The 27,428-nt window shown below is 45.2% G+C and overlaps 2 protein-coding genes and 2 pseudogenes across 5 annotated transcripts; 3 read left to right on the forward strand and 1 right to left on the reverse strand.

Annotated features, from left to right (window-relative positions):
* Nucleotides 1-148: 148 nt before the first annotated feature.
* LOC109494585 (protein FAM90A27P-like) lies at nt 149-4,723 on the reverse strand. The gene is made up of 6 exons (XM_045046919.1): nt 4,652-4,723; nt 4,072-4,241; nt 3,065-3,242; nt 2,419-2,615; nt 1,852-1,960; nt 149-960 (listed from the first exon to the last, which is right to left on the reverse strand). Exons 1-6 carry the CDS (start codon nt 4,721-4,723, stop codon nt 469-471), a joined length of 1,218 nt encoding a protein of 405 aa, XP_044902854.1. The 3' UTR covers nt 149-468.
* On the forward strand, nt 16,282-16,726 carry FELCATV1R-PS41 (vomeronasal 1 receptor felCatV1R-ps41 pseudogene; annotated as a pseudogene).
* On the forward strand, nt 17,036-17,223 carry FELCATV1R-PS25 (vomeronasal 1 receptor felCatV1R-ps25 pseudogene; annotated as a pseudogene).
* LOC102901847 (protein FRG2-like-1) lies at nt 24,992-27,428 on the forward strand. Of its 4 annotated transcripts, none has more exons than XM_045046285.1 (4): nt 24,992-25,269; nt 25,545-25,619; nt 25,842-25,922; nt 26,203-27,428. In XM_045046285.1, exons 1-4 carry the CDS (start codon nt 25,089-25,091, stop codon nt 26,754-26,756), a joined length of 891 nt encoding a protein of 296 aa, XP_044902220.1. In that variant the 5' UTR covers nt 24,992-25,088; the 3' UTR covers nt 26,757-27,428. The 4 variants fall into 4 exon arrangements, with proteins under 4 accessions (XP_044902220.1, XP_023105479.1, XP_044902221.1 ...); XM_023249710.2 differs by having other exon boundaries at nt 24,993-25,269; nt 26,188-27,428; XM_023249711.2 differs by lacking the exon at nt 25,545-25,619 and having other exon boundaries at nt 26,188-27,428.

A 27,428-nucleotide genomic window follows, 5' to 3' on the forward strand; every position in this document is an offset into this window, starting at 1 on the left:
CGCAGCTGTTCCTGCCTCTTTTCCCACCTTTCAGCCACTTCCAGGGTGGGACATTGGCCACACTCAGTCATTCTCAGCAGGGGAAGAGACCAGGAGGTCCTCTCAGTGGAACACCGGGAACGTGTCTCTCCGAGGCCTCTGAGATGGGAGGGCTCTGTCCAGCGGGTGGAGACTTCTCCAGAGGGAGACAGAACAGTGGAAAACCTGGAGCTCTGCCACGCCCTGTCCCATCTCATGTCCCATCCTCGCCCCTGCTGGCCTGGAACATGCCTGGGTGGTCAGGGTTAGGGGACAGCACAGGTCTGAACGGGGCTCAGACCAGGTGAGTCAGGTGGAGCCTGGCGTTCAAGACTGGGCATTAGGACTGGTATCTTCCCAGTCACTTGAAGTATCTGTTTGGATACTGGGGGGAAGCTGCGACCGGGACAACCCCCAGACCAGGTCACTGAGACCCACCCGGGAGGGGGGTTAGAAGAAGTTGAATCTGGCTTTCTTTGGAGGGTTCTGGGAAGGCTGCATGGGGACCTGGGGAGACCTCTTCCCCTGTGCCTGGATGCTGACTTTGGAGCTCTGGCCATGTGTTCCCGGCGCAGGCTGTGGGCGGGGCTTTGAGTCCACAGGAGGATGCTTGGCTTGTGCCTGGCGGTGACACACAAGACCCAGCGCAGGTGTCTTCCTGGCCGACGGGGGAACATCACGGGAGGAAACCTCAGGCCAGCCGGCTGTCGACTTGGAAATGAGAGCCTGGTCCCGGCAGGAGCTCTTTGGATCTTCGCAGGGCAAGTCCGCCCCGCATCTTCGGGCTGGTTCACAAGCACGCACTTCAGGGGCTTTATAGAGGGGCCGTGTAGGGCAGGACGACCGCCTGTCAGCTGTCCTAGCAGGTGGCTGACACGTGGGGACAGGGCCCAGGACAGATGGCTTCGTATTGGTTTGGACGGGCAACGGCCTGGTGGGGCGCTGTGGGAGAAGGAACCTCATATTAGACACCTCAGGAGTCAGGACAAGTTGGGATTCTCTCTACGTCAGGGAGAAAAAAAGGAGCAACCCAATTTAAACACACAACTCATGCAACACTAAGTGTCACCGAAAACGACGTGCTCGTAGTCACTGCACATTTGCAGAGATCCGCTCCTCCGAGGTGGTGGGGGGAAACAATTACAAGGCCCATCTGGTTTTTGCTGCTTATCAGATACGACAATCGAAACTCCCCTTGTCTTTGTTGTTAAGATCCAGGGAACACACAATGTGCAGAGTATAAATGGCAACCATCCTTTTCAAGGGTAATTTGGGTATTTACAAAAGTTTAAAAGAAGCCTCATCTTGGGCGCCTGGGTGGCTCAGTCCGTCAAGCGGCCAACTTCAGCTCAGGTCACGATCTCCCGGTTCATGGGTTCAAGCCCCGCCTGCGGCTCTGCACTTGTGGTGCAGAACCTGCTTGGGATTCTCTGTCTCTCGCTCTCTCTCTCTTTGCCCCTTCCCCACTCATGTTTGCTCTCTCTCTTTGTCTCAAACTAAATAAATAAGGAAATAAATAAATAACTTTTTTAAAAGTCTGAATTATGAAAAAGATAAAAATAAATAAAAGAGGCCTCGTCTTGACATAGGATCACAGAAGGCATCCGACAGAACCCTTCACCTGTGCACAGAAATGCCCCCACCAGCGTTTGCTGGCTGACTTGCACAAAATCGGGAAAAAATACATTTTGCAAATAAAGAAGCTGGGATTTGAAAACTCCTAGGACGCCTGTGCGGCTCCTACAGTCCAGCCCGGAAGTGAACGTGGCCCTGCACCCCCCAGCAAGTCACAGATGGAGACAGAGCTCAGAAGCAGGAGCGAGCAAGACTCACCCGCAGGTGGGCGCCCGAGTCCGCGGGTTCGCTGCAGGCGCTCTGCGGCTTCCGCTGGGGTCTCCCGGGTAATTTCCGGGGCAGGTCTTTCTCTTTCCGCTCTTCTTGCCTGCGGAACAAATCACGGGAACTGTCGGATGCCCCCGACCCCGGTCGCCACCACTGACTGGGAACCAAGAAGACCCCGGAGCCCAGTCGTCGGCCTGGTTTAGGGGCGACGGAGGCCCCGAAGCCCCTGTGGACTTTGCCAAGGCAGCTCCTTCCGGGACCTCAGCGCAGCCCCCGCTTCCAGGAAGCATCCCCTTCCCCGCCGTGGCGTCAGCATGAAATACTCTCACTTAGACTCCCTGCGCCTCTGCCGCGTGCAACACCCCAAGATAGATATTCCCGGCCCGACTCCTTGGAAATCCCGAGGACTCGAGGGAGCTCTGAGGTCAACCCCGGGCACCGCTTGCCTACTTCTCTCCTGGTCCGTGCCTGACACAGCTGCACGGGGACAGCAGGGGGAGGGGCTCCCCGTCCTCGGGGCTCCGTTGCCCCAATCATTCTGACCCTGCGAGTCCTCACCTCTGTCCTGGTTCCTTCCCGCTGCCAGTCGTGTGGAAGGACCCTGGGGTGTGGCAGTCCTGAGGCCTCCTGGGTTCCAGGTTTTCATTCTTACTGGAGCCCAAGGGCTGGGGGGCAAGGGCCCCACCCCAGCACTTCATGGGGCACCTTCTGCTGCTGGCCAGGTGCCCAAAGGCTCCGCAGTTCTTGCACTTCACCTGGGGATGGAGGGAGAGGGACCTCCGTGAGCCCGCGGAAATCAGGGCAGAAATGAAAGGTTACCAGGACAGGTATTTGGAGTTGAGTGGGGGGAAGGACATAGACCCAGGGCCCCTGGCCAGGAAATCCGAGAAGCTATGGTCCTGCCCAGGGCCCATTTCACAGAAAGTGACCTGAGAGGAAGGAACTTCGTGGCTAAAGGTGATGACTATGAAGTGGATTTGAGTGTGGCACAGCCACCAAGCTGAACGTGACGCTAAATTGGGAGTCAGTTTGCTCCTCAGAGGATCCAAATGGGCCCATCTGCCAGGTGAGGCCCTCACAAACCCGGCCAGCCTTGGATAAGCAAGAATCCCGGAGGACAGAGACACACAGCTTTCTGTTGAAACCCACTCTTTGGGGTCCATGCCTCTCCTCTGGTTCTTGAAACAGCCACGCCTCCGCTTACCCTGGTATTCTCCTCTTCTGGTGGGGGATTCCTCTGCCCCACCGGTCCCTTCTGGAGCTTCTTCAGGTTCTGAGTCATGGGGAGTCTTATGGGCCGCTGGTGTATGTAATGACGTGCCATCTGCCTCATGTCCTTGGGCCTCAGGTCATTCTCCTTCAGGACCTGAATGTTGGATTTCCTATTCACAAGCAAAGGACAAAAAAAAAAAAAAAAAAAAAAAAAAAAAAAAAAAAAAGATGTAGACACGGAGACAGAAGTCCCTCATAGCCTTTTACCTCTCTGCATGGAATGGGTGGGGGACTCACTGATCACTGAGTGACCCCCCAGTGATGGGGTCTTCTCATGAACTGAGGTCCCATTGTGTGCCATTTTGTGACCTGTTTTCCATCATTACGTACTCCCAGAATAGGACACTGCCTGAGAAAAGGCCACTTGGAATAAACATGGTGAAATGAGATTGGCAGCCATGAATGTCTGTACAGGTCCTCCCCGAAAACCTCAGTGTCGCTCAGGCCTGTGTGCTGGGTTTTTGTCCAACTCCTTCCTCCAAGCTTAAAGCGTTCATCCATATTTATCAAAACCAATAAGCAGGCCAACACTATTGAGTTTTTCCCCCTACGCATTTCCAGAAAACTCACAATTTTCATAGAACAACATCTTCCTGAGAAAACCTGCCATTTCCTCTGACAAAGGTTTGCAGAGATTTGATGTGACGCTAATGAACACCTGTGAAATGTCATACGTGACCCCCGTAACCACATGCCAGTTCTCAAAAGAGGCATGCACAAAGTCACACGGGGACACGCAACCTGTGGACGCCCGTGCCAGCTCACATCCACGTGCAAGCTCACAGAGAAAAGCCTGTGCGACGGTGAGGGACACACAAGTCAGAAGCCCCTTCCTCACCCCCCCCCCCTTGGTCTGAGTAGAAGCCTACAGCCCATACCTGCGCCCGGAGGGGATTTTCCCCCAGGCTCTACCCACGTCACTCCTGACATTTGTCCCACCTCTCCTCTTGGTCTTTGCGTCTTTGTGAAGCCGTGAGCCGGTCCACTGAAGGCTGACATTTCTTACTGGAGACACAGCGGGCACCTGGATCCTCTCCCGGCATCAGTGGGAACCGTAGCAGAACCTCCACGGCGGCATCAACGACCCATTTCTCTGTCATCGAGTCAATCTGACAGAAAAGAGAACCAAGATACAATCAGAGTTCTGCACGGAGGAGGAAGCCTTGAGATATGAGAAGATAATAAACCAGCTCCCAATTCTGTGAGTTCTTCAACTCAGTGTTAATCAGAGAGTAAAGGCTCTTTCCTCTGGTTCAACAGTGAGTTTGCCCACGACCTCCACGCGGGGGAGCCCTGTGCTCAGGGAATGCTGGCGGTCCCAGGAGGGAACTGAGATGCCTGTACCCTGCCTTCTGATCACTGCACATCCCTGTTATTGGCCAGCCGGCAAATATCCACATCGCTAATCACGGGCTTTCACCCATGGTCACGGTCATGGGAGGGGAAGCTGCCTCAGCGCTAGACTGGGAGGCCACCTCCTTCCTCCACATGTCACCTGCCCAACCTCTCCCACACTTACATCTCTCTGCGGAATTCCAAGCTGCTTTAAGAACTCTTTCCCCTGTTCCATGGAAAGCCTGTTGGGGTCCATCGGGGTTGGTCAGTCCCAGGGACTCTGTTGCCCTGTGCAGGATAGAAAATGAAACCGCTGAACGCTGCACACCCCTGGACCCCCCCATGCGCAATGCAGCCGGCTCCTACCTCTCTACCCACCATCTCCCCTTTCACCTTTTGTTCCAACTACACGTGCATATCCTTCTACTAGTAACATAGTACCAATGAATGAGAAATAAGACGATAAATTTTTTCTAAACTTCTCCACTAGACTTAACATGTTTTATATATACATGAAATGCAGATTCCATATTTAGAGACCTTATGTAATACACCATAAAACGCTTGGAAAAAAGTGATCACATAATTGGTTTCAAAGAGAAAATTCAAAATGTAAGAAAACCGGATATTTTACATTCTCTAGTTCCCCTCTGGCATAACTGAACACAATTAAATATAACTACATTATTTAACTTCTTTATCAGATGAACTATTTTCAAACTATGCAATATATTTCTGAAATCAGATTCCTTAAAATCAAAAATGAAATTCAAATGGAAATTATAAAAAAGAGAAAAAAGATAAAACAGTTTATGCCAAAACTTAGGAGCAGGGCAAAACGTGGTTTAGGGGTAAATTCCTTAGTCTAAACACGCATATTATATACAAACATAAAATTTATCAGAAGTTTTCATCTTAAGAAATTGGAGCGGGAAAAAAAAAGAAATTGGAGCAAAGAAAACAAAAGGTTACAAAAGGAGGAAAAAAATGAAATTGATGAATCAAAACCTAAATGGGATTGGGAGTGCTTGGCTGGCTCAGATGGTGGAGCATGCAATTCTTGAAATTCAGGTGGTGAATTTAAGCCCCACATTGGGTATAGAGTTTCCCATAAATAAATAAACAAGTAAATAAAATCTAATGGGAAAATGGAGCATAATCGGAAAATATATCTTCAAAAACAGCAATAGAATACATTATCACTGACTGTCATAATAAAAAGACAATAAAATTTATCGTAATAGATTATATTAGGGGGAAAAAAAAGACCAGGGGCATGTGGGTGGCTCAGTCGATTAAACTTCCGACTCTTGATTTTGACTAAGGTCATGATCTCACGGTTGATGAGTTTGAGCCCCGAAATGGGCTCTGCACTGAGACTGTGGAGCCTGTTGAGATTCTCTTTCTCTCTCTCTCAAAATAAATACATAAACTTAAAAAAAAAGAGAGACCATTTTTCCATAGAAACAGGAAGGAAAGGGGTCAGGGAATCTGTATCTAATCTCAGGGAAACGTATTTGAAAACCTGGAATAAAGTATCTGTTCCTTTTCAATTTTTATTTTATTTAAGTAAACTCTGTGTCCAACATGGGGCTGGAACACCTGACCCCCTTTTCACATTTTTAAAAAACGTTTATTTATTTTTGAGAGAAAGAGTACCAGCGAGGGAGGGGCAGAGAGAGGGGGACAGAGGATCTGAAGCAGACTCTGTGTTGACAGCAGCAACCCCGATGCGGGGCACAAACTCATGAACTCTGAGATCCCTGAGATCGTGACCTCAGCCGAAGTCAGACGCTCAGCCGACTGAGCCACCCAGCCACCCCTGTCCTTTTCACATTTCAAATGGCCCAAACTGAGTAAGGAGGAAGCCTTTCCCAAGTACAAATGAAGGTAGAGTAATTCTTGCCTCTCCATTCGACTGGGGGCTTCATAGCTCAGGTACTGCTGTTTTATTTACAGGTTCAGGATCAGGGTTGTGAATTTCAACCAGCTTTCAAACAAGTTCTCATGAATACACTGGCATAAAAGATAAATTACTAAATCACTCACAGTTTTAAAAACCCTGGGTCTGGGTGAACATTCTCTGCAATGATCTAAAAGTTAACATTTCCTTGGGGCTCCTGGTTAAGGGTCTGACTCTGGATTTCTGCTCAAGTCATGACCTCACGATTCTTCAGATGAAGCCCCAAGTCAGGCTCCTCACTGGCAGCACGAATCCTGCTTGGGATTATCTTTCTCCTTCTCTCTCTGACCCTCCCCTGCTCATGCTCTCTCTCCCTCTTGCTCCCTCCCTCTCTCTCTCTCTCAAAACTTTAAATAAACTTTAAAAATAAAAAAGGGCCATCTGGGAGGCTCAGTTAGTTGAACAACCGACTATGTTTGTGCTCAGGGTTCTGGGATAAAGCCCCATGTCTGGCTCCTTGCTGAACATGAAACCTGCTTAAGATTCTCTCTCTCTCTCTCTCTCTCTCTCTGCCCCTCCCCCCAATCACTCTCTCTCTTTCTCTCTCTCTTAGATAAAATAAAATAAGATAAAACAATAAAAGTTAACATTTGTCTAAAAATTAACATTTTTGAAATAGTTTTTTAATCAGTCTCTGTGCTAAAAATTCCATTAGTTAAGGGGCGCCTGGGTGACTCAGTCGGTTGAGCGTCCTACTTCGGTTCAGGTCATGATCTCACAGCTCATGAGTTCAAGCCCTGTGTCTGGCTCTGTGCTGACAGCTCAGAGCCTGGAGCCTGCTTCAGATTGTGTGTCTCCCTCTCTCTCTGGCCCTCCCCCACTCATGCTCTGTCTCTCTCTGTCTCAAAAATAAATAAACATTACAAAAAGTTTTTACAAAATAAAAAAATTCAATTAGTTAAGGAATCCTTACTTCAACACCTAAAATGGCCCTCTCCCCTTATTTCCTCCTATTTCTGTGAGGGGTAAAGGGAGGCCCCAAATAGTCATTGAAACGAACCTGTGATTTTGTGTCTGTCAGTGGCCACTCAGATAACGTAGACGCTGGTCCAATACTACTGGACCCAGAAGGATTTCCGGGCTGACTGAGAAGGTCAGGTCTTCTGCTGGGCTTTTATACAGCTCAGGAATCCCAGGAAATCCCCTTCCACCAATAATCAGCTTAACCTAATTGAGTGTGAGCTTATCTTTGTGTGTGAGCTGGTTTTAGCCGGCTCACCCAGGATGGGAAAGGACGTTTCATTGGAAGAAATGTTTATTGAGTTATTGAGTGCTTACATCCTCAGCACTTTCATTGTATCTCATATGTCTGTGTCTGATACAATACACTATAATTTGGTCTTTGCCATTCCCAGGGATTTTTAAAAGATAAACCTACAACTAGGCAATTTTAACACTATACACAATGCTGAAAATGTTTACACACATGTTGCCAGTGGGAGGGGTTGTGCCTGCATGGGGGCGGGGCTCTATCAGAGATCTCTGAACCCCTGCTCAGTATCGTTTGAGCCACAAATTGCCCCAAAGAATAAAATCTCATTTTTAAAAAATAGTTATGCATATGCCAACGCACTGGCTGATTCCTTCTGCATCTTGCTGCAGATGGTATAAGGTTAGTCTCCCCAAGGCAAGGAGCTCATTGGCATCCAGGGCTTCAAAAACCAAGGGGAAGAATGGCTTTCTTTATGCACGGAATCAGAGCCCCGCTCAGATGCAGAGAATGCCAGCATTCCCGGACTCCACGGCCAGGGCCAGGTTCCAGGATAGCGCAGGCAGGATGCTCTCCGGTCCCCATGGGACCTGCAAACCAGCAGGCATCCCTGGCCTGGGCTGGGAGGGAGATGCGCTGCCATGGAAAGGGATCGCGGGAGGATTTGTTTATGAGGTCGGAGGGGTGCAGAAGGAGATGGGCGGAGCTCAGCAGAATTCACAGGGAGGCATTTCGCTGGGTGGGGTCGCATTCAGGTGGGTTTTTCCACCCACATGCTTCCTGACTCTCTCCTAGGACTGGGGAAAGGGAAGGCTCTTCTGCATTTCAGAGTCCTTCTGCCAGGGGATGCGGGGGCGACGTGGGGGTGGGTATACTGATGACCCATTTCTCAAAACGAAGGGGTGATGTCCAAGATAATCCCATCTGAAGGCGAAGCTCAGAGAATTAGGAGGAGAAAGAGAAGGGGAGGAGGAGGGAATGACTGGTTTCAGGTAAATGTCCCATCCTAGATGGATTAATGTGTTCTCCCTGCCTCTACAAACACCATATTCTTAGACCTTGAAAACATTGATTTCTCTACCTCTGATGTTCCAGCCTAGTGAGTTTTTAAAACCACTTTGTTCCCTCGATTCTCATTCAAGTCAAGGTTGGCTCACTCGAAAAATAAAAACAGATAATTTTTGTGGTTTTATGTATTCTAATGTGAAAATCATTTAGAATGGTTTCCAGTAAATGGAATGTTTTTGCTCTTCTCAAAACTACTTTACACCCTGTTATTTCTCTAAAATTTCTTGATTACAAAGTGCTTCATTAAACCTTTCTTCAGTATCTTCATTCCCTGTCGCTCAGAGTGTGAACCACAGATTGGCAGTATTCGCATCAGAGATCTTCCACAAATGGAGAAGCTTTGGTCCCACCCAGCATTTTTCTATAAAGTTCTGCTATTTAACATGGTCTCCAGGTAATCATTGAGTACATGAAAATTTGAAAAGCGCATTACTTTTTTTTTTGTAAGAAATATACCAGTAAGTTTATTTCAAACTAAAAAAAAATTTTTTTAACGTTTATTTATTTTTGAGACAGAGAGAGACAGAGCATGAACAGGGGAGGGTCAGAGAGAGAGGGAGACACAGAATCTGAAACAGGCTCCAGGCTCTGAGCTGTGAGCACAGAGCCTGACACGGGGCTTGAACTCACGACTGTGAGATCATGACCTGAGCTCAAGTCGGACGCCCAACTGACGGAGCCACCCAGGTGCCCCAGTAAGTTTATTTCAAAGTCTATCTGCATACAAAAGTGTTTATGTTTATAAGGAGTAAAGTGCATTTCTAAGTCACCCTGCACCTCCTGAAAAATACACAACACTATGTATGATTTAAAAAAGAGCTCTTAGGGGCGCCTGGGTGGCTCAGTGAGTTGATTGTCCGACTTGGCTCTGGTCATGATCTCACAAACTGTGAGCCCCATGTCGGGCTCTGTGCTGACAGCTCAGAACCTGGAGCCTGGTTCGGATTCTGTGTCCCCCTCTCTCTATCTGCCCCTCTCTCACTTGCTCTGTCTCTCTCTCAAAAATAAGTAAAAACATTTTTAAAAAATTTTAAAGAGCTCTTAGATATGCATATAGGTGCGTATTAGATAGGTGGACAGGTGCTGGATAGACAGACAGACAATCTGTGTTGCTTCCATGCCTGTATGTTGTTTTTTCCTCAAAAATATTGTACTGATGATAGTTTAGCAACTCTCACATTACCCTCTTTCTTTCCATCAGTATCTAAGACTAAATTAAAGAATATTATTCTCCCAGGGAGCGTGAGTGGCTCAGTCAGTTAAGCATCTGACTCTTGATTTCAGTTCAGAACATGATCTCATGCTTGGTGAGACTGAGCCCCATGATGGGCTCCGTGCGATTCTCTCTCTCCTTCCCTCAGTGCCCCTTCCCCACTTATGTGAGAGCACCGACGTTCTCTCTCTCTTTCTCAAAAAGAATTTAAAATTTTTTAATTAAAATAAGTATTATTTTCCCAAAAAGTTACTTATTGAATCCATCAGATCGCTCATATCAACTGAAATGGTTCTTGCAACCCTTTCCTTTTGTCTTGGGGTAAATTAAGAAGTCTTCTCTTGAGTCTTGCCAAATGTGTTTTCATTTCAGAAAATGTTTCCCTTCAGAATTTTATGTCCATATAAAATTGACAGTGGGAATGCCTAGACTCTCTTTAACCTTGAACTGAAGTGGAAACACTGCTTGGATTTTGTCCTTGAGCGCTGGGCTATGCAGAGATAGATCGGGAGTTTGGGACAGAAGCCCTATGTATCCCCGTTCTCATGGAAACTTCAGCCCCGCTCACACTGCTTCTTAGAAGGATGATGTTCTAATCTTTCCTGAGATTCCCCCTCTTCCATTGTCTCCTCACTGCAGTATAATTGATTCTAAGTGGGAAAAGGAAAATGCTGGCCGCTGAGAGGAGAACTGTCTTACTCGATTATTTTGTTTTACGCAAATTCTGATTTTTTTCAAAAAACAATTCTTCTGTAGGCAGCCGGGAAAAAGAAAGAGGCGCTGCACCCCACACGGGATCTGTGAGGCACTGAGTCCAGCTTCACGTCACCACAGTTAGCACAGTTAGCAGTCTTCTGTCATCAGAAGACATACCTTCAGGTGGACCTGTGGGTGGAGACAGAAGTCCCAGGTCTGCATCACAGAGGAATGGAGCAGTCATGAAGGAGACCCAAGTATGGAAGCTGGAGCCAAAAGAAGGAAGTGGACCCTCCCCTCGCCCATCCTTCTCCAGTCCTGCAGACCCTCCACCTCCCCTCTTGTCATATCGTGCATATATTTTTGTTGACTCTGTTTATTCCTCATGCAACCCCTACATCACAGGGGTCCACCTTCACTCTGTGGAGATCTTGGTTATGATACCATCCTTTCCACAAATTTAAAGGTCAGAAGCTTCACCAAGAGTTGTTGCCAATTCTCAGGGATCAATACTCTCATGATTTTCTCTGTTCTCCCCTTAACCTTCCCCCATAAAACCCATCTTTGCCTCATATCCACACAGACCTAGAACTCAACCCCCAACGTCGCCAACCTGAAAGAATCCATGTGGAGACAAAATGGGCTAGTTCTCCATGTGGTCTTTATTAAAGACTCTGAAAGCGTGATGGTGGGCGAGGAGCCCTGGCACACCCAGCAGTGTAATGAGTGCAAATCCGCACAGCACATTTCCACTTGACCCAAGAAAATAATTCCACATAGTGACATTTCCACTTGAACCAAGAAAATAATTCCACAGCATGATATATTATTTACCATATAGACTCTGCCTATGCCAGAAAGGAGGACATCCAGGACACGTGCAATATCAGACCCCCAACACTCCAACTTTTCCACTTTGTGCCTTAACCTAGAGTAACAATAGTCACATCATTTTTTATACATTGCACATCATGATATCCTTGTGGGTGGTTGCAAAGTGGGAAGTATAAATGATGGATTCATACAGGGGCATGTACTGCTCTCTTCTTGCATACACGGATATGACGGCTAGATACACATACATGCGTGTGAGTGTAATTTTTGAGATATGGTGGGACTGTGGGAGTCCATGTGAGTGTGAGTCGTAGTAGGCATGTATGATTCCGGCTGAGAGTTTGTACATGGGGTGGGCATGAGTTGGTGAGAGAATATGTGTGTCTATAAGTATGGGAGTATATGTGACTGTGTATGTGATTTATATGGAGGTGTGTGCATGTGTTTGTATGTGTGTGCATGTGTGCGTGTGCTCACATGCATGTGCAGTAGAGGCTGCCCACCGTATGGCTCTCATCCCAGGCTTGGAAATTGAGAGGCATTGGATAGTGGGCCTGGATAAGATGTAGATTTATTTGTAGGAGACAACTAAGGGGTAATCTGAACTCCTATTTTATATTTCTTCATGTGTTACAAAAGCAACAGTTCTCATTACTGAAAATACATCAAAAAACAAGTATGGAAAACTGTGGTAACCATCCAGTGCTCTTGAGTTGCATATGTAGCATTTATTTCATAGAAAAGGAACCATCTGAGGCTTAATTTAGACTCCCAAATTAATTGGCATTGAGTGCCTGTCTTTGAGTTTCAACTTTTGAAAACCCTCAGGTATTTTTTCTGGTACCAACTTTTTGCTTCTAATTTAATGGTAGTTCACCTCTGTGGTCTGAAGATTAGGAAGAAATCACTCTTGGGTGCAAGAACTTGTCAGCAAAGCAGATCTAGGGAGAGACACCTACTCGTTCCCAGTCCCTCACCTGTCAGACCTCTGTGTTTTGCTCCCCTCCACGTGAGACCTGTCTGCCTTCAGGAATGGAAAACAGCCTGTACCAGTCATTTCAATGGTCCCTTTGTAGTTATTAACTGGAAATTGGTAATTGGTTGCGGTAATTACCAACTTCAGAAAACAAGTTCTTTATAAATGCTCTCAGATCCCCACCCGGCGCTGTCATGGCCACTAAAGGTGAAATGATAATTGCAATTCTGAAGGGAGGGGAGGTCATGATCACTGCCCCATATCACAGGGTCTCGTGGCTGCCTCCCTCCCACATCCACGAGCCCTCATGACCTTGCACTGAGCTCACCATCCACACAGAGGGATGTTTCTGGGAAAATATTTTCCATTTCAGTCTGAGAAGCAAGTCTATAAGGTATAGACGTCTACGGGGAGTAAATGTGGGTAAGTGATCGTATATGAAACGGGGATTATTCTGGGTTTGAGACGGATCCAGTGTCATAGCCACAGAAACATGAGCTGGGTTAGTAAAGAGAGATGGGGTCCTAGACTTTACCTAATGCCTGCTGGCTCCTGGTGTGATTTAGTGTAATCCACAATGACAATGATTGTGGGTATTTAATCCAGTGAAAAGGAATCCTGATTTTTCAGGTAATTTGGGCCGGAGTTCTTTTTTTTTTTTTTTTTTTTTAACGTTTATTTATTTTTGAGAGACAGAGAGAGACAGAGGGTGAGCACGGGAGGGGCAGAAACAGAATTGGAAACGGGCTCCAGACCCTGAGCTGTCAGCACAGAGCTCGACGTGGGGCTCGAACCCACAAACTGTGAGATCATGACCTGAGCAGAAGTTGGACACTTAACCAACTGAGCCACCCAGGCGCCCCATTTTTTTCCCTGGCCTGTAGTTCTGAAAGCAATTGCTTTCAGCCTACCTTTCAGGAATCAAACACCAACTTTGTAGCATTACTAGAGGTGTGCCTGTAATCCCTCCATGTTTATAATAAGGACTAGGATAAATAAATCTGTACGATCATGCAATCTTGTGAACAAACAGGATATCCCAATGACAACTGCCAGAATAGAAATGTTTTCTCTGAGTATGATGTGCTTAATGGAGACAGTAGTATCTCTGCTGAAAATATCATGGTCTGTGGATTACGGTGAGACTGTTTTCTTCTGGAAGCTATTGAAAATAGCATTTAAGGAAAAGACAGTTCTGTAATAATGTGTTTCAAAGAGAGGCTGTTAGGCTCACGTGTATCCTATGGTGTTTTCTCTGGTATCAGTTGTAAATTCTATAACATCAATTTGTAAAGCACACAACGGTCCTGTATGAGAGTTTATAATTTGCATATGTCATATTTTAATATATTTCAGAGAACTTACCACATGGTTAATAGTTCCTAACCTGGTATTAATAAATAAGCATATGATCTAAAATTACTAACTCTTCAGTTTTTACCTTACTCTATTTTATCCCATATTAGATTTCAACATCCCATACTTCAGGGCAAGACATGAGATTATGATAGGTTTCCTTATACTTTTGTTCTTGACATAAAGGAAAATGCCCCAAAGTTTTTTTCTTTCTGTTTCCATCCTACTCTTGAGTCATTCTTGCTTGCATTCATTCAATTCAATTTGTCACGGGACAGGTTCCCATAACACGAATCTGCAATCAGTGCATCTACATTTTATTAAATCTCTAAAGCTTTATTCATTTTGATATTGGTCTACAGAACAAATCTTTACACATCGTGAAAGTTATTATACCAAAAATTATAAAGTAACATACTATCAAGCTAAAATAAAAAGGCAAAGCTAAAACCAAAACTCTATATATAGATTTTTCGTAGAACACAGCTGTCTAGCTTACTTAGCATAGCATAGCCGTTAGATGCACTGTCTCTGCAAACAACTCAGCCAGATTCAAGTCCACACTTTGCCCCAAGTACGGTATGAATTTAGACAAATCACCTATCCTGTCTGTATTCTCCTTGTCTTTAAAATGAAAGGGATAGTAGTGATGACTCAGAGTTTTGTTTAAAAAGTAAGTTACAACATGTATGAACCTCATAGCAATGGCTCATACGTTGTTATTTGCTTTAAACTCTTGGGGTGCCTGGGTGGCTGAGTCAGTTGCACATCTGACTTCAGCTCAGGTTGCGATCTCATGGTTCTTGAATGTAAGCCCTACAATGGGTTTGCTGCTGTCAGCACGGAGCCTGCTTTGGATATCCCAATGCTCACTCTCTCTCAAAACTGATTAAACATTTTTTAAAAAAAGGTTATATACTCAACTCTTGAAAATCTCTTTAAAAATTAATATTTCTCTTGTTAACCTTTATTGATATACAATTGACATGCCAAAAATCGCACATATTTAATGTATATATTTTGATGAGTTTGGAAATCTGCTTACCTCTTTGATGCCATCACCACAACCAAGGTACTAAAATATCCATCACTTCCAAAACATTCCTTGTGTTCCTGTGTGTGTGTGTATGTGTGTTTGGTCAGAGCACTTCACTTAAAGTATAGGCTCTTTTCATAATTGAAAGTGCACAATACTGTACTACTAACTATAGTCACCATATTGTACAACAGATCTCTACAACTCACTCATCTTGTATAACTGAAACTTTACACACATTGAACAACAATTCCCCATCCCCCCTCCCTCCAGCCCCTGGCAACCACTGTTCTATGCTCTGCTTCTATGGGTTTGACTATTTTAGATTCCGCATGTAGGTGAAACCATACCGTATTTTTCCTTCTTTGATTCGCTTATTTCACTTAGCATAACATCTTCTATGTTCATCCAAGTAGGAGTTCCTTCTTTTTGAAGCTTAGATAATATCTCATTGTATGTATATACTCCACTTTCCTCATCCATTCATAGTCAATGGGCATTTCAATTGCTTCCATAACTTGGCTATTGTGAATGATGCTGTAATGAATGTGGGCATGCAGGTACCTCTTTGAGACCTTGGTTTCAATTCTTTTGGATATAGACCAAGAAGTGGGATTTCTGGATGATGAGATAGTTCTATCACATTTTTTTTGAGGAACTTCTATACTTTTCCATGGTGGCTGCAATATTCTACATTTCTACCAGTAGTGTATAAGGACTCCAATTTTTCCACATCCTTACCAACACTTGTTATCTTTGGGGCTTGGAAGATACTAGTCATTCTAACAGATGTGAGATAACATCTCATTGTGGATTTGATCTGCATTTCCCTGATGATTAGTAGAGTCGACCACCTTTTCATATACTTGATCATTCATATGTTCTTTGGAGAAATGTCTATTCCTAAAGTTGCCCATTTCTTAATTGGGTTATTTGGTAGTTTCTTCTATTGAGTTGTTGGAGATTCTTATGTTTTGTATAGTAAACCCTTGTCAGATGAATGCTTTGCAAGTATTTTGTCCCATTCCATAGACTGCCTTTTCACTTTAGTGATTATTTCCTTTGCTCTGCAGAAGCTTTTTAGTTTTATATAATCCCACTTGTGTTTTTTTGGTTTTGCTGCCTCTGCTGTTGCTATCAGATCCAGGAAATCATTGCCAAGACCAATGCCAAGAAGATTTTCCCCTATGTTTTCCTGAAGGGGTTTTACAGTTTCACATCTTATGTTTAAGTCTTTCATCCAGTTTGAGTTGATTTGTTGTGTATGGTCAAAGATAGGGGTCCAATTTCACCCTTTTACATATGGATATCTGGTTTTCTCAACATCATTTCGAAGGAGAAACTAATGATAAGTGGAGAATATTGGATTTTAGTTGACAAGACGCATGATGCCCACACCTCATATTCCCATGCAGGATCCTCTGGTTCTGAAGATAAATCTCAGTGACTGGAAACCGGCAGAATGGCCTCCAGGGATTTGGTCATAGGAGTGATCTTCTTAACCCAAACTGTGTTCGGAATCTTGGGGAACTTCTCTCTTCTTTACTATTATATCTTCCTCTCTTTCACTGGGTGCAGGTTGAGGCCCACAGATTTGATTGTCAAACACCTGGTTGCAGCCAACTCCTTATCCCTCCTCTGTAAAGGAGTCCCCCAGATGATGGCAGCTTTCGGGTGGAACAATTTTCCAGGTGATTTTGGATGCAAACTTCTTTTCTATCTTCACAGAATAGGCAGGGGTGTGTCCATAGGCAGCACCTGCCTCTTGAGTGCCTTCCAGGCCATCACAATCAGCCCCCAGAACGCCAGGGGGACAAAACTTAAAAGGAAAGCTCTCAAGTACATTGACTTCTCTATATTCCTGTGCTGGACCGTCTACATGCTGGTAAATATCATTTGCCCTATCTATGTGACTGGCAAACGGAACAACGTGAGCATCTCAATGAGAAGGGATTTGCAATACTGTTGGGGGACAACTAATAACAAAATCACACGATTGCTACATGCAGTGTTGTTATCATTCCCTGATGTGTTATGTTTGGGGATCATGGTCTGGGCCAATGGCCAGATGGTCTTCATCCTGCACAGGCACAGGCAGAGGGTCCAGCACATTCACAGCACTAATGTCTCCCCCAGATCCTCTCCTGAGTCCAGAGCCGCCCAGAGCATCCTCGTCCTGGTGAGCACCTTTGTGTGTTTCTACTCCCTCTCCTCCATCTGCCAAGTCTTTATTGTTGTTTTCGATAATCCCAGCTGGTTGCTGGTGAACGTCTCTGCCTTGATCAGTGGATGTTTCCCAACTGCCTGCCCCTTTGTTCTCATGAATGGTAACTCCTGTGTGTCCAGGTTCTACCTTCCCTGGCTGAGGAAGACAACATCCACGAAAGTGATAACAAACGCGTAAATTGTACGTTTTTGCACAGTGTACAGTTGTTACTTCATTCATTCCCAGAGCTGCCAGCATAATGACGCAACAATCACACCCCAGGAGAGTGGTCAGCAAGCCAGAATGAGCATCTGTCCCAATAAAAAACAATCAGTGGTAATAGTAAATGTAAATGAAATATTAATGCAATTATTATGAAAATACTTATGTAACTGAAATTTTGTTCACACTTCCAGTGAAATAGTTTGGAATCTGTGCAATTAAAAAATGTTCCTGAAACAATCTAGAGATTGTGAGGGAGTATTTGAGTCTTGTAATTTTTAATTTGACATACTAAATATATCCAGAAATTAACTCCGCTTGGAATTGTTGGAAAAGTTGCAAGAGAAGTTAACGTGTGAGACGGCCATTCAAGAAAGTGAAGAAAAGAATGTTCTCAAGTAATAATGAAGTAGGATGGGGGTGATGGTGGAGTGCAAATTCAGGTTCAGTTAGGAACATTTGGGACTAAGTTATAAAATTTGTAGTTTAAACCTTAGGGAGACAGTAATCTTTAAAATATGATGACATGGAGGGATATTAGCACATTTAAGGCATTTAACATAGGAATGGACAAAGGGACCTGGGTTGGGACAAAGGAGAGCACAAAAACCTGTTGTCACTGATGAAAAAAGTGAGTGGGTGGTAATTTTAAAAAACACATCAGGCAACCTACTGAATGGGAGAAGATATTTGCAAATGATACATCTAATAAGGGGTAAGGGGTTAATGTTCAAAATATATAAGGAGCTCACACAGCTCAACCAAAAAATAATAATCTGATTTTAAAATGAACAGAGGAGTGGCATCTGGGTGGCTCAGTTAGTTAAGTGTTTGACTTTAGCTCAGGTCATGATCTCAGAGTGTGTGAATTCAAGCCCCACATCAGGCTCTGTGCTGACAGCTCAGAGCCTGGAGCCTACTTCAGATTCTGTGTCTCCCTCTCTCTCCCCCTCCCCTACTCTCACTCTGTCTCTCTCTCTCTCTCACAAATAAATAAACATAAGAAAACTTTTTTTAAAAATGGACATGGGGGGCGCCTGGGTGGCTCACTCTGTTGAGTGTCCGACTTCGGCTCAGGTCAACAAACTCACAGACTGTGAGTTCGAGCCCCGCGTCGGGCTCTGTGCCGACAGCTCAGAGCCTGGAGCCTGTTTCAGATTCTGTGTCTCCTTCCCCTGTTCATGCTCTGTCTCTCTCTGTCTCAAAAAAATAAAGGTTAAAAAAAAATGGACATAGGACCTGAATCGACATGTTTCCAAAAGACACTCACATGCCCAACAGACACATGAAAAGATGTTTCATATCACTAATCGTCAGGGAAATGCAAATCAAAACCACAATGAGATATCATCTCACACCAGTTAGAGTGGCTAGTATCAAAGATATAAGAAATAACAAGTGTTGGCAAGGATATAGAGAAAAGGGAGCCCTTGTGCATTATTGGTAGAAATGTCAGTCAGTGAAGCCACTTTAGTGGCCACTAGTAAGCAGTATGGAGATTTCCACAAAATATTAAAATCAGAAATATAATACGACCCAGTAATTCTACTTTTGAGTATATGCCCAAGGAAAATTAAAACACTAATTTGAAAAGATACACATAATGCCGCTGTTTACAGCATTATTTACAATAGCTAAGGTATGGAAGCATTCTGGGTGTCCATCAATAGATAAAAATGGGATATATATACATGATGGAATATTACTCAACCATGAACAAGAATGAAATCATGTCATTTGTGACAACATGAATAGACCTAGAGTTTATTATGTTCCATGAAATAAGTCAGAGAGAGAAGGACAAATACCATATGATTTCACTTATTTGTGGAATCTAAAAATCAAAAGAAATGAATGAATGAACAACAACAACAAAAGAGACACATACTCACAAACACAGAGAATGAACTGGTGGTTGCCAGTGGGGAGGGTGTAGAGGGATAGATGAAAGAAATGAAGGGGACTAAGAGGCACACACTTTCAGTGATAAAATAAATAATCCATGAGGATGAAGAGTTACAGCATAGGGAATATAGTCAATAATACAGTAACAACTGTGTGAGGCGACAGAAGGTGACCATACTTATCGTGGTGAGCATATCATAATGTACGTAGTTGTCAAATCACTACGTTGTACACCTGAAACTAATATGATATTATGTGTCAACCCTACTTCAATTAAAAGTTTTAAAAAAGGAAAAAAACCCAAATACATGCCATCTGGGATAAACTGGCATGAATCTGTAGAAGGTAGGTTTTTATTTAAGGTGTGAGGATGCCAGTTGGCCATGTTGGAATGAGGGGGATTTGGGAGGAGCACCCTCAAATGTCTAAGGTGAGGAAGTAAGGGGAGGCTTCCACTTTACTGAAATTCACTTCAATGGATAAAGAAAATGTGGTGTATCCATATACAATGGAACATTATCCAGCAACACAAAAGAAGGAAATCCTACCATTCGCAACAACACAGATGGCTCTCGAGGGCATTCTGCTAAGCAAGATAAGTCAGATAGACAAAGATGCATATATGACATATATGATATTGTTGGTATGTGGAATAGAAATAAAACCAAACTCCTAGACACTAGAATGGTCATTGACAGGGATGGGCGCCAGGGGAGATGGGGAGATGGTAGTCCAAGGGTACAGGCTTCCAGTTATAAGATGATAAGTTTCTGGGGTTCCAATGTACAGCATGGTGACTATAGCTAACAATACTGTGTTATATACTTGGAAGTTGCTAAGAGAATAGATTTTAAACATTCCCAATACACCAAAAAAAGAATTACATAACGAGATAAAGGTCTTAACTACCCCTGTTGTGGTATTCATTTTGCAATATATATGTGTATCAAATTGTCACGTTGTATATCTTAAACTTGCACAATGTTACATGTCAACTGTATCTCAATAAAACTGGGAGGGAAAAACACTCATTGTCTTCATGGTGCTTGCTTAACATATTAGAATCCCTTCCATATTGTGGGAGGATGCCAATAGTTTTGCTTCTATTTTTCTTTTCTTTTTCATTTTTTTTTTTTGAGAGAGAGAGCACATGCAAATGGGGTAGGGGCAGAAGGAGAGATAGGGAGAAGAGGATCTTAAGCAGGCTCCATGCTCAGCATGGAGCTCAGTGTGGGGCTTGATCTCATCACCCCGGGATAATGACCTGAGCTGAAATCAAGAGTCCAAAGCTTAGCTGATTGAGCCACCCAGGAGCCCCTCTATTTTTCTTACTTGGACCATTCCTGCTGGGCACTGCAAACCTTGCGCACACTGTGACTGGAGCATGGCAGTGAAATTGGGGTCCTGGCCAAAGTGCTTGGGTGCAGCATGGGGTGCATCAATAAGTCCACCTCCCATCCTAAGGCTGGTTCATGAGCTAAGAGAGAATTCAGTTCAAGTCTTTTTTTTTTTTTTTTTAAGTTTGAGAGAGACAGAGAGAATGCAAGTGGGGGAGGGGAGAAAGAGAGGGAGAATCCCAGGCAGGCTCTGTACTGTCAGCACAGAGCCCAACATGGGGCTTGAACTCACAAAACGACGAGATCATGACCTGAGCTGAAATCAAGAGTCAGATGCTCAACCGACTGAGCCACCCAGGTGCCCCTTCAAATCAAGTCTTTAGATGGAAGGCTGGATGGATCCACATGGGCAGATATCATCTCAGGTTTCCTGACAGGTCAGATCTATTCCTGGATATGTGGGTAGGCGTCAGCCTGGTAGGATGTTGTAGAAAAACACCAGTCAAATAAAATATGTTTTACCCTCAATGAAGAGTAAAAAGACATCTCAAAAAAGGAAAAAGAGACCTAGGACCTATGGAAACATTTCACAGTAAAAGAAATGCAAATGGTCATTTCACATATACAGAGGTATCCAACCTCAAGGGGCGCCTGGGTCACTCACTTGGTTAAGCATCCGACTCTTGATTTAGACTCAGGTCATGATTTCACAGTTGGTGAGTTCCAGCCCCAAATCAGGCTCTGCGCTGGCAGCACAGGTCCTGCTTGGGATTCTGTCTCCCTCTCTCTCTGCCCCTCCCCCACTTAGTCTCTATCTCTCTCTCAAAATAAATAAAAATAAACTACAAAACTAGAAATTTCAGCATACATATTCCTTAATTTTATAATTTTATTTTATATTTTTATATATTTTATATACAATACAACATTTAAAATATATGTAATATAATAATATATAGAAATTTAAACATTATATACTAAATATGTATCTGTTATATATAACATACAAGTTATATATATCATATATATTTACATATATTATACAATTTAAAATATATGTGTTATAGGGGGACCTGGCTGCCTTAGTCAGTGGAGCATAAAACTCTTGATCTCAGGGTTATGAGTTTGAGCCCCACATTGGGTGCAGAGATTACGTGAAAGTAAAATCCTTAAAAATATGTTATATATATATATTTCATATATTTATATAACATAAAATATATATTTTCATATACAATGGGTAAATTTTTATGTATGATTATATTCTATACATATATTATTATTATTTATCATTTTGCGTTCCTGAGTGAGGAACCCTGAAAACTATTGAGCTCTTTGTATATTTCTATTGAATCTCTGTCTGAGCTTGGAGATGGCTGTGCATGCAGAACAAAGAAAAAGACATCGGATTCCAGCGTCCTCGGATTCCAGTTCTAAGAATGGCTTCCACCACCCAGATTCCTCACCTTTGCCTTTTTTGCTTCTGTCAGTCTTGCCAAGAGGCCCGGGGTCTGGAGTTGCTGAGGCTTCCTTGGTTCCAGGTTCTTCTCCTCCCTGGAGGCCGAGGGCTGGGAGACAAGGGCCCCAGCCCAGCCCTTCAGGGGACACCTCCTGGTCCTCGCCATGTGTCCACAGGCCTGATAACAGTTCTTGCACATTATCTGTGGGTCGAAGAGGACAGTGGTCAGTGAGACAGCATCAATCAGAGGCAGTTTTCAAAGGTTCCTATCAGGACAAGTGTTTTGATTTGGGAATTGTTTTTTCTGGAGGGCACACAGACATGTAACCTGTTAAGTGTCTGGAACTTCATGATACAATCGATAGTCATAACCGCAACTCATTTTATTTTATTTAAAAACATTTTTTTATTTAAGTTTTTATTTAAATTCCAATTCACAACCCATTTTAAATCGGGAACCAAGGACAAAAGATCAAAAGGTCTGAAGAGGATGATAGACTCAGCTGTCCTTGCAGCTCAAATTTTGGATGCTGAGCAAACTCCATGGGACATAGTGAATATGTCCAGGATGACTGAGAAAGGATGAGGCGGACCAGAAGCTTCCCCCTCCAGCTGGACTTTTTACTGCCCGAGGAGGCCCTGCTCAAGCTTTGGAGCTCACCGCACCAGCTGGAGACAATCCACTTTGATTAATCACTCTGAAGATATAAAGGGATTATTTCCTGTTAATTTTCCTCTGCATTTTTATTTCATTTTTATTTGTTTTTTATTTTGCCACACATCTGATACCATCAACTATAATTTGATGAGTGTCATTTCCAAGCATTTAAGATATTTTAACATACATGTACATACTTTTTAAATTATATATTGCTTTCTGAAAGTGCAAGATATGTATATACATCCATAGACTGTTCAATTCTGTATCATGACTTTTCTCCCAATTGTTTCTGAAGAATCTCCCTTTCCCACCTATACCTGTAGTTCATCCTGTTTCACCACTGTTTGCCATTTACTTGGGTCGACAGACTGGACTTTTTGGTTTTAATCTCTGATCCTATTCAAGGGGATTTATGTTGTTTCTAATATTTTCCTTCCACTGGCAATGCTGCCATGAACATACTTGGCCCATGTTCTTGTTTGCTATGAATTCCCTGTTGTTATGAACAGAAAGTGAGGAACCAAATTTCTGCATCATGGTTTTCAGGCATTTTCATATTTAGTGGCCATATTGTCTCCTGAAGGGGTTAAGCCAATCACAACCCACACTAACCCTGGAGGAGAGTCTTCAATTCCCCACATCCTTGGTACACAAGGTAATATCCGAATTTTATGCATGTGAGTTGGTGATGTTGTTTATTTCCATTTGTTTTATTGTCAGCAATGCTGTATGTAACATAATATCATGTTCATCACAGGCTTACTAACGCGTGAGCTGTTTTGTTTTTTTTTTATTCCTTTTTCAATTCACTGTGGATTGTCTTTCTTTCCTTTTAATGGGTAGACATTACTTTTTATATTTCCTGGATATATGTCTCTCTGAATGATGGTACTTGGAAGTATGTGCTTCCATTTTGTAACTGGTCTTAAATTATATTTTCAGACAAAATGTACTAGTTTTAGTGATATAATAAGTATTAGTAATGTAGGAACTTTATTTAGATCCTGGTTCAAAAAAAAAACAATTAAAAGATTTGTTTGAGTAATTTCAGAGAATGTGAATATGAACTGGATATTAGACGACATTAAGAAATTAAAAACTGGGGGTGCCTGGTTGGCTCAATCAGTAAAGCATGTGACTCTTGTACTGAGAATTGTGAGTTCAAGCCCCAGGTTGGGTGCAGAGATTACTTAAAAATAAAATCTTCAAAATAAAAAAAAATTAAGTAAAAAATAAATTTGTGTTGTAATAGACTGGGAGTCTTTTCATCTTTATATCCTTGAGTAGTTATTTATTAGAGATGAATTTTATGGCTCGCCACTGGTTGATTACAGAAATCCTGAATTCCACCATTTGCACTCAAGATTCCAGCTCCATTTCCCACCGAACCCCCATTCCAAAAGCGAAGTTTTCAGTGGATGATACAAGAATGGCAAAACACCGACACATTTTGAGGTGGTCTTAAAAAACAGATTCACTTTATTTTCTTTAATTGTGTGAATGCTTGAAATTTCCATATTAAAACCTTTAATGAGGGCGCTTGAGTGGCTCAGTCAGTGAAGCTCAGGTCTGGATCTCAGGGTTGGTGGGTTGAAGACCCACATGGTGCTGAGCACTGTGAGTGAGGAGCCTGCTTGGGATTCTCTCTGCCCCTCCCCCCACTTGCACGTGCATTCTCTCTCTCTCTCAAAATAAATAAATAAACTATTAAAAAGGTTTAAAAACCTTTAATGAAAATAAATCAATATTGGCGAACTATCTTCACTGTGAATTATTTTTAGTTCATTGCTGGTTTCACTTTTATATAAACATGTGCTATTTGTCAGATGTACTCATAGGTAAGATTGACTTGTTGATGTTCTTACAGTGACATCCAGTCCTTAAAGGTCCAGGCAGAGTTCCCGCTCTCTTTGGCCAAGAATGGAAACACAGGAGAGAAATACGCCCTTTGCATCAGAGGGGTCTGGTGGACATTTTTTTTAAGTCCGATTTTCCTGTGACTTACTCAGAACGAAATTATCAGTGAGAAGAATACTGACAATACATGTTTCCAACGATATGGAAGAAATCTTTCTGATAAACCTACCTAATCCCTGTACTCCTGGGAAGAAGGAACACGAATCCAGCAGGGTCTTAACTAGTCGTGGGTGGGAGTTGGACCAGAAGTAAGACAGGGAGGGGTCCCCAGCCTTCCAGTCCCTCTGTCCCCTGGCTTTATTGTCCCGCTTTTTGTCACCATCACAGGCCCCTGCAAAAGGCTCCCCTTGGCTGAGTGGGGCCCCCCCCAGGAAGCACAAGCGGCCACGTTCCATCTCTCGCGAGAGCCCAGGTTCCCGAGCGGCAGGAAGGTGGAATTTTTCCAGCCAATAGGAGCGAGCCACGCCCTGCGAGGGCGCCTATAAAAGGCAGGTGCCAGGGGGCAGTCTGCACTTGGAAGACCTGGCAGTGCAGGGTGAAGGCCGTCCCCGGGGGCTTTCAGATGGACTCTGGAACTGAAGGCTCAGAGCCCCGCAGCTCATCCGTGCGACACCCCACTGACCGGCCGCCCTGCCACCAGAACTCGTTCCCAGAAAGCGGCTCAGATGTGGAGGAGAAAGCACTGGAAGGGAAAGAGGAGACGTTACTGTCGCCGTTGAGAGAGAGCCGCACCCAAAGGCGAGGTAGGAGTCGGGTGGGTTGTGTGGGGGGGCTGGAAGGAGGGGTAGGGGTCAGGGTTGTATTCGGAAATCGGTGGTAGGGAACATCACCCAGCTCCAGGGAGGCTTTGAGAAACGGGGCATTGATCCCCTGGGACCAACTTGCACAGGTCCACCTCGGACCCTGGCTGAACAGCCTCTGTTGAGAGAACCGTCCACAAATCGGGGTCTGGGATGGACTAGAGGGTTCTGCGGGCCTCGAGAGAGGCCACTCGCGCAAACGGCCTCTTTTCCCCCAGGGTCAGAGCCCAAGACAGGGGAGGAGGATCCCAGGGAAAGTGAGCCCAAAAGGGACAGCTGCATTTCCGGATCAGGTGAGAGCTGGTTTTGCTGCGGAGGGGGCACAGGACGTGGGGCGGCTCAGTCTCCCCGGTCAGGGAACTGGAGCTCGGTGGCACCCTCGCACATCCTGGGCTCTAGGAAGAGCTGGGAACCTGGCCTTGGCTGCCAGCCCCGGTCCTCGCGTGTGCAGGACGGATTAGGGCCGCGAGGGTGTCGGCCCGAGGAGGTCACAAAACCTCTGGCCTTGTCCACAGAATCGGAAGGCTGCTCCAGTTGGGAGGGCTCCGGCAAGAGGAAAGTCACTTCCAGCGACAGCACCTGCCCCCCAGCAGCAGGTAGGATCTTGCTTTGGGGCGGAGGTGCGCGGAGAGGAAGGCAGGTCAAGCACGCGGGGCGTGGGCACAGAGGGCTGTTGAGGGGCTGAATCGGGTGAGGAGGCCCTGGAATCCAGGGAGCTCTGGGGGACCCGTGCCGGGCCTGGCCTCGCCTCGTCCCAGAGCCGGGGCAGGAAGGCTTAGGAGACCGGCGGGGTTCACCCGAGGGGGTGGGGTCCCCGGGAATCCAGCTGGCGGGGCGCTCGGCCACGTGCTGCCTCCGCAGGGGCCTCTCCAGCAGGTGAGCGCAGTGTGACTCCGGGAAAGAGGAAGCGGACGACGCCGGACTCGGGCCAGGGCAGCGAGAGCGAGGAGACCGCGGGTGCCGCCCAGCGCAGGAGACGCGGGGCGCGGGGCGCCGGGCGCGGCCGTCGGAGCAGGTGCAGGTCCCCGGGAGACCGGCCGCCCCCACTTCGGAAGAGGCTGGTGACCGCCGTGCGCGCCCTGTCTGAGGCCGTCCGTCAGGACGTGGCTGGGGCGTGGGAGCAGCGGGAGCGTTCCCCGCTGACCTGGGAGCAGCGCTCAGGGCTCGGGCGGCTCTGGGCGCCTCTGTGCGCGGCCTTGCAGACCGTCTACACCATGGCCAACCAGGCGGCCTACGTCTTCCCTGCAGAGAGCTGGCTCGTCCCAGCCCCGCCGCCGGGCCCCCGGGCTCCAGCTGGGGATACAGGAGAAGCCCGGGGCTCCCCCCGCGAGGGACACGGGGCCTCCCCTCCCGGGGTCGGGAGCGAGGCCGCCCGCGCTCGGGAAGGCACCCGCGCTGCCGCAGAGCTGCGCGCGCAGCCGCGGGGGTGAGACCAAGGCCCTGCTACCGCCCACACTGCGGGTACCGCGCGTGTCAGACTTGGGGCGCTCGGAGCAAAGGCACTGCAAACACCGAGTGCGGAGCTGACGAGCTCGTGTCCGATTTCGTGTTAGGCACTGTAGTGTGTTTTGAGGGTCTCTGGACGGCCCAGCATTATTTCATGATGAGAACAGGTATCGGGGTGTAATTCGTATGTTGTTGCCAACGTCTCGCTAAGTAAACATACTTCTCTCCTCCCCTTTGATCCGAAAAGGCGCTAAGTCTTGGGTCCCCTGCCTCCAGTCTTGGAGGACTGAAGCCACAGGCCTGGGGGAGCATCTATGTGGAGGGATGGTTGTACTGTTCAGTTTGGTGAAGTCACCATGTCGGTTTGTCCTTCGCTTTTCAGTTACTTTATATGAAACCTGGTTCAAGATACATTAGTGTTATTGACCGTATGTGCTTATTCTCACAGCTGGCTCATATGCCAAATTTTAGATTTTCTTCTATTTTGCAGATTTCAAGTTATCCTATTTATGAAAGGATATTAAATCCAAGATAGATGATGTCATTTTATATATATTTTATGTACTTTCCAATTTGTATTTTACACTGGAATCATGTAGTCTTTCATGTATAAATATGCAGAATTTTATGTAAGCAAAATAAACCTTTTTCCGTAT

This window comes from Felis catus, chromosome E2 (genome assembly GCF_018350175.1).
Source record: "Felis catus isolate Fca126 chromosome E2, F.catus_Fca126_mat1.0, whole genome shotgun sequence".
Lineage (NCBI taxonomy): Eukaryota > Metazoa > Chordata > Mammalia > Carnivora > Felidae > Felis > Felis catus.